At 51.0% G+C, this 7,130-nt stretch overlaps 1 protein-coding gene across 1 annotated transcript; it reads left to right on the forward strand.

The window, feature by feature from the left end:
• Positions 1-716: 716 nt before the first annotated feature.
• On the forward strand, positions 717-6,401 carry POLR3D (RNA polymerase III subunit D). Its single transcript, XM_019641988.1, has 9 exons — positions 717-896; positions 1,095-1,263; positions 2,083-2,126; positions 3,024-3,175; positions 3,319-3,443; positions 3,632-3,800; positions 4,156-4,421; positions 5,297-5,449; positions 5,615-6,401. The coding sequence occupies exons 2-9, from the start codon at positions 1,099-1,101 to the stop codon at positions 5,735-5,737; spliced, it is 1,197 nt and encodes a 398-aa protein (XP_019497533.1). The 5' UTR covers positions 717-896; positions 1,095-1,098; the 3' UTR covers positions 5,738-6,401.
• Positions 6,402-7,130: the final 729 nt, after the last annotated feature.

A 7,130-nucleotide genomic window follows, 5' to 3' on the forward strand; every position in this document is an offset into this window, starting at 1 on the left:
GAAGAAATGTTTGCCTTTCCTCAAACTTTTCGAAACGTTGTTACATGGCTTTTACATGGTTTGGGGGTGAGGGTGGGGGAATAACAGTAAAGAACATTTTTTTTTAACGTTAAATTACAAATGCTGGCACCACTATAAAAGTTCTTTAAATTCGTCCCTCCCTGTAGAGCAAACTTCGTTTTTCAGGTTCCAGGTTGGGATCAAGACGGTACCCAAGGGCCCGCAGTCCTGAGCCCTGGGCTGGTATCATTAGGTAGGTACCCGGTTGGTCCACTGCTGCTGCTCTAGAGCTGCACTCACAAACCCCAACCCGGGACCCCCGAGCAAGCGCGAGGCCGCTGCCCGGAGATGCAGTGACCACTCCAAGGTCACCAGAGAGCCCGCAGCCGCGGCTCGGCCCGGCTCCCTGACTCTGAGTCGGGGTCTCGCTCTCCGCCTCGCGCCCCTCGCCCCATCCGGAGCTGCGACCCCACTGCCCCAGGGCTCCTCCGTGGAGAATCCTCATATCGTGTTGGCTGCCAAGGCCCAGAGACCCTGAGCTAGGCGCTTCCAACCACCGCCTCGGGCCAAGACCCCCGAACGCTGCACCGTAGCGTAACCTGGACCAGTCCCCTCTTCCTTTTTCGCCCTCTCAACCCAGCTTTTCCCGACTCCGGGAAGAACCGGGAAGAGAAGGCGGAGGCGAGCGAGGCGCCGCCGGATAAATACTGTGGCCAGCCCCGCCCATCGACCTCACTTCCGCCTCGCGGCAAGATGGCGGCGCCCGGGTCCCGCCACGCAGACTTCCGCCTGGTGCTGAGACCCAGGGCGGGCTGTGAGCCGCACCGGAGCTGAAGTTGCAACGCGCGGGGTGTTGAGCTGCAACCCGGGTACTCTGGGGTGCGTCGCTGCCTCAGGTTAGCCAGGGTCTGGGTAGAGGGCGCGCCCTCTCCCCGTGGTCCTGGGAGTCGCCACGTGGGAGGGGAGGAGCTGAGACTTTGCGGGTGGGACGCACTCACTGAGGGGCGGGCGGCCAGGTGGGTGGGGCTCCGTCCAGGGTCCGCGTGTCCGTCCCCTCGATTGACTTTGTTTTCTCTTTCCTCTTCTCTCCCAAGCAACATGTCGGAAGGAAACGCAGCCGGCGAGCCCAGCGCTCCGGGAGGGCCCCGACCCCTCCTCTCTGGGGCCCGGGGGCTTGTCGGGCGGCGGCCGGCTCCTCCCCTCACCCCAGGCCGCCTTCCCTCCATCCGCTCCAGGGACCTCACCCTCGGGGGAGTCAAGAAGGTATCCGGCTAACCTTGAATTGCAGGCCCCTAGGGTTCTACTGATGTTCATGTAAGGCCTACCGTGTACTATGCGTGATGTTGGGCCTTCCGAAGCTCGTCCCCAGGTGTTTTGGACACCTTTAAGAAACCCATGAAAGTCACGCAGGCATAAACTTCTCCTGCAGTTTTAGAGAGTTGTGAATTCGCCATGATCCCAGTGTGCAAACTTCCGGTCTGGGGTATCATCAATCCCACTCGTGGCATTAGAGGCTCCGTTCCTCTCCCATTATGTTTATAACCGTCGACGTAAAGAAGAGCCCTGAAAGTGGGGAGGCGAGGGCGATGACAGAAGCATAAAGCAGCCAGTTTTTAAAGACTTAAGTTTGCTTAGGGAAATTCTGGTGGCAATCGAACCTGTCATCTCTTTGTGAGCGCTGGCAGATCTGTCTTTCCGACTTAAGTGTTGCCGCTAGATAGAAGTCTTTTCCTATGATACTGACTGCTTCTCTCTATAGCAGTTTGAAGAGAAGAGGTGAGAGTAGATAAATTCCTTTGCTCTTAGAGTTCCTAAGGGCTCCCCTTTCAGAGGGTAGAAGCGGAGGCTGCTAGTTTAAATAGTTTTTGGGTGCCCCTTCTGTGTGTAACTCAACTGCCACCGTGGCATGACATTTTTCTTTGCAAGCATGAGTGTATTTCTATCAATCTTTGACAACAGTGCGGAATGTGCAGAGGAGAACCATGGTGGTTTAGGTCCACAGAAGATGCCCTGTGGAAGTTTTTCCTCTGTATTTTGGGATCAGAATTTACCAGATCAGTGACTCCTGTATTTTACTTTCAGAAAACCTTCACCCCAAATATCATCAGTCGGAAGATCAAGGAAGAGTAAGTAGCTAGGCCTTCAGAGTATTTACCCCTTATTTACTTGCTCTGAATTTGGGCCTTTTGGGAAATAACTAGGTATGTTGCCCAGAAATTTAAATTTGTTTATTTAGGGGCCGGCCGAGTGGCTCAGTTGGTTAAGAGCTTGCTCAAGAGTTTGAGCTCTGAACAACAGTGGTTCGATTCCCAGCTGGAGCTGAGCTGCTGCTGAGCTGCCAACAGGTAGCAGGATGGCTCAGCTAAAAATAAAATAAAATAAAAAATTTGTGTATATAGTTCTTTTCACTAGTGATTTTTTTTTTTTTTTTTTTTTTTTTTTTTTTAGCTGAGCCACCCTGCCACCTTTTGGCAGCTCAGCGGCAGCTCAGCTTGGGCCGGACATCGAACCACTGTTGCTCAGAGCTCAAACTCACTAGTGATTTTCAAACCTGGCTCCCAGATGATTCTCATGTGTAAGCTTTGAAAAAATACTGATGCCTGGGGAGTCCATCCCAGAAATTGTGGTTTAACTTGTTTGCAATGAAACAGTGAATATCTTTTATAGCCAGAATTGAGAGCCACTAGTTTAGGCAAACATGTATCAAGTTTTCCCTTAAGTTATTTTGCATTACAGCCTTCTGCTTTCAATCAATACAAAAAAGTCCACATTTTGGAGCAGTCGCTATAATTTAACTTTTGAGTTATAGTTCTAATATATACTCTCAAACAAGAATATAAAGTAAAGCAAAATGAAAGGACTGCCCCATCAAGGAATTGTGAAAGGTGCTAGATGTAGGATTGAGTTCTGTTTCTCATGATGTAGTTATTGGCTCAGTTAGAGTGGAGTGGTGTGGGAAAATAAGACCTGTTTTTTGAGGCAGGGTAAGTGAGTGGTGTCTTTTAATCCATTCTCTTTTCCAGGCCCAAGGAAGAAGTATCCATCAAGAAAGAGAAGCGTGAAAGGGATAGAGATCGACAGCGAGAGGGGCATGGACGGGGCCGGGGTCGCCCAGAAGTGATCCAGTCTCACTCCATCTTTGAGCAGGGCCCAGCTGAAATGATGAAGAAAAAGGGTACAAAAGGGAAGGGATCAGTGGAATTCAGTTCAGACTGCCCGAAAGAAGGGCAAGGGCAGTGGAATTTCCCTGCCCCCAGTTTAGTTTTCCTTGCTGTCGACCTCTTCCTTACCCCTGGTGAGCTGGATGTTTTCCCACAGGGAACTGGGATAAGACAGTGGATGTGTCAGACGTGGGGCCCTCTCATATCATCAACATCAAAAAAGAGAAGAGGGAGACAGATGAAGAAACAAAACAGATCCTGCGCATGCTGCAGAAGGATGATGTAGGTACCAGCAGGCTAGTGGCAGGGGCCTTCTTTGAAGCTGTGGAAAGGGCCTCTGGGAGCTAGGGTTCAGGGAAGAAGAACTCTCTGACATACTGGAAGCCTGATGAGCAACAAGGTAGATTGCAATCCAGGTATGTGTACATGCCGGCCAGGCTGTGTGACCCCGGTGACTCTTTTTTTCGCAGTTCATCAATGACCCTGGACTGAGGAATGACACTCGAAACATGCCTGTACAGCTGCCGCTGGCTCACTCAGGGTGGCTGTTTAAGGAAGAGAATGAAGAACCAGATGTTAAACCTGGGCTGGCTGGCCCCAAGGAAGAAGACATGGAGGTGGATGTGCCTGTTGTGAAAGGTACTCTGTGTCAGTTATTGCCTCATCTCCTTTTCTGTGGCTCCAGGAAGCCCCCCAGGAATGAGCCTCCCAGACTGCTGCTAATAAGCAGGACCTCTCCCATTCCAGCTGGAATGGCCTGAGTAAACACACTAAAGTCTCACTCTCAGAGGGTTGACATGGACCGGTGAGCCTAGCCTCAGATAGCCCTCGTTAAATTAAGCCACACAACTCCTGGATCCCTTTTTACAACCAGTGTTTTCCTCCTTCCTGGCTGACTTGACAGTGGAGCAGTCGGGGGTGAAGGGGTGGGCATAATGAGGTGGCATGGAGGGCGGCCTCTTGATCGCCCTTCCATTTCTGTTTCCTCGGGCAGTGAAAGAGGAGCCACGAGATGAGGAGGAGGAGACCAAGGTGAAGGCTCCCCCCAGAGCAGTGAGAAAGACCCCAGGCCTTCCGAAAGACATATCTGTGGCAGAGCTGCTCAGGGAGCTGAGCCTGACGCAGGAGGAAGAGCTGCTGTTCCTCCAGCTGCCAGACACGCTCCCTGGACAGCCGCCGACTCAGGACATCAAGCCGATCAAGACAGAGGTGCAGAGCGAGGATGGACAGATGGTGGTTGTGAAGCAGGAGAAAGACCGGGTATGCTCAGGAATGAGTTCTGTGAAAATGGGGCCGGGGGGGGGGAGGTGGTGGTGGTGGTCCAGCGACCTGCAGGCTGAAGCAAAACTGCCACCCTAGAATAATGTGCATACTTTCTTTTTTTTTTTTCTGCATTTGTTTTCCACAAGGGGCTTGGGGCTTTGTACTTCAACCCCAATTATATGTCTGTTTACTTTTTACAATGAACTATTTTGAACACATACAAATGAGAGAATATAAACTCGTGCCATTACCCAGTTTGAGCAATGATTGATATTTTGTCCATTTGTTTACTTGTTGGCTGAGGATTTTGTTTTGTTTTGTTTTGAATAGGCAACTCCTTCCGCCACCTCTAGCCAATTTTTTTTTTTTTACTGTTGAGGAATTGGGGAAGGGGAACAGCCACGTTGTTGTCCTTCAGTCTTAGTTGTGGAGGGCGCAGCTAGCTCAGCTCCAAGTCCAGTCGCTACCCAGCCGCTCAGCTCAAGGTGCCGTGTTCAATCTTAGTTGCGGGTGAGGGTAGCCCACCATCTCATGCGGGAGTTGAACCAGCAACCTTGTTGCTAAAAGCACACGCTCTAACCACTGAGCAATCCGGCCACCCTTTGGCAGCTCAGCTCGGGTGCAGCTCATTGGCCCATGTGGGAATTGATCTGGCGACCCTGTTGCTCAGAGCTTGCACTCTTAACCAACTGAGCCACTCAGCCGGCCCTGGGTTTTGTTTTCTAACAGAAGGCAGGCAGCCCTAGGAAACGGCCCTCTTTGGGGAGCTCATGCTAACCTTTGCTGCTCCCTTCCTTTTGGAAAGGGTTCACTCATGAAGGATGGAGGAAACAGCTTCTTACCCCCTTCCCATCCCCTGATTTTCTTCATAGGAAGCCAGGCTGGCAGAGAATGCTTGCACCCTCGCTGACCTGACAGAGGGTCAGGTTGGCAAGCTGCTCATCCGCAAGTCGGGAAAAGTGCAACTCCTCCTGGGCAAGGTGACTCTGGATGTAACAATGGGAACCGCCTGCTCTTTCCTGCAGGTAAGAGCCCGTATGGTCAGGGTAGAGGCTCTTCAAGAGGTGACGAGTGTTAGCAGATCAGGGCTAAGTAAGGGAAAAGGGTTCTTGGAATTATCACGTTAAAGTCAGGACTATGTGATGGGCTTTGTGGTTTTGGCTCTCATCACTTTCTTTGTTGATTGGCAGGAGCTGGTGTCCGTGGGCCTTGGAGACAGTAGAACAGGGGAGATGACAGTCCTGGGACACATAAAGCACAAACTTGTATGTTCCCCTGACTTTGAATCCCTCTTGGATCACAAACACCGGTAAAGTGAGCAGATGGAGGATGACAGTGACTATGCCCACGGCTGCTGCCTGCCCCAGACATTTTGTTCTAAAATCTGTGTGACCCAGAAGGGGCCTGTCAGCCCACCCACTCCAGCCTTCGGCAGCCATTGTCCCAGTTTTCCCCACAGGGCCCACATGGCTCCCTCCCACAGCAGCTGTGAATGGCACAATGACCTTCCCACAGTGTGGATACTGCGTGTCCTTGCTGCTGGGGCACTTGTCCCTTCTATTTATTTTTATATTTATGTCTTATCTCCTCAGCCGAGTGCATCTTCCCCAGGTAGAGAGGGGAGGGTCTGCAGAAAAGCACAGGCTCCTTCTCGTGGTGGCCATCTTGGTTCTCACGGTGGGAAGTGGAAGGACTGCTGCTGTTACTCTTGCTCCCCCTTCCTTCTGTGGGGCGGTGTCGGAGAGAGAGCAGGGAATTTTTGCGTCCTCAGTTCCAGCTCTATCAGCAACTAGTTATGTGACCTTGGACAAACTACCTAACCTTTCTGAGCCTCATCTTCCTCCTCTGACAGAAATGAGGATAATACCTACCTCACAAGGTTGGTGTGAGGATTAAATTGAAGATTGTAGATGAAAATTCCTTGCACAAGGCCAGACATATACAGTGGGCACTCAATAAATGTTAGTTTCCCTTCCCTTTGCCTGAGTCTGTTTTCAAGCAAAATAGAGAATCTGAGAATCGCGTGCAGGAAGTGAACAGAACTGCTTTGTCTCTGCATTCTTACTCCACGTGCCATCCCCACCCTGGGCCTGATGCTCTGAAGGTGCAGGTTTAGGGCCTCCGATGCGCTTTTTCTCCTGAGCACTCTTAGCCACTCGTAGCTTCCTGTTCATTGCTATGAAGTGCTAGCTATAGTTTGTTTCAGAAGTGAAGCCAGAGACTCCTCCCAGCATCCTATGAATGCCTTGGAGAGACACGGTCCTAGGACTCATTCCCGCCCCCGCTCCCTTGCAATAAGCAGCCTAGCTTCCATTTAAGTACTTCTCAGAAAAGAGGTTCATAATTCTCGTAGAGAATCATCACACTAAGTCAAACACTACTGAAAAACAACCCTTAGTAAATACAAGTTAGAGATTTATTAAAGAATGGCCTCCTTGACACTTGACAGATGACCTCCCACTTCAAAAGCTTTGAATTTAAGAGACACACTTCTGTTTCCTGTCCTAGCATCACCAGGTCCACCCACTCAGCTTGGAACCCAATCCCCGCTGGCCATACTGGCCTTTTAGTCTATGGGTCTGTAGTCCTGTTCCTTTTATCAGGTCATCACACTCTTGACTCTTCCAATGTGTAGTCCCTGGAGGAGCAGGTTCTCTGCCCCACCCCTTGTCCACAGGGCTGTGTTTTCCCTTCGTTCAGCATGGA

This window comes from Hipposideros armiger, unplaced genomic scaffold (genome assembly GCF_001890085.2).
Source record: "Hipposideros armiger isolate ML-2016 unplaced genomic scaffold, ASM189008v1 scaffold_64, whole genome shotgun sequence".
NCBI lineage: Eukaryota > Metazoa > Chordata > Mammalia > Chiroptera > Hipposideridae > Hipposideros > Hipposideros armiger.

What these genes read in the sequence shown, in the direction of transcription:
- POLR3D (XM_019641988.1), top strand. Translation starts at nt 1,099, where the DNA reads ATGTCGGAAGGAAACGCAGCCGGCGAGCCCAGCGCTCCGGGAGGGCCC. An exon ending in GGATGTGCCTGTTGTGAAAG is followed by an intron (nt 3,801 to 4,155) that starts GTACTCTGTGTC and finishes TTCCTCGGGCAG; the next exon opens with TGAAAGAGGAGCCACGAGAT. An exon ending in CCGCCTGCTCTTTCCTGCAG is followed by an intron (nt 5,450 to 5,614) that starts GTAAGAGCCCGT and finishes GTTGATTGGCAG; the next exon opens with GAGCTGGTGTCCGTGGGCCT.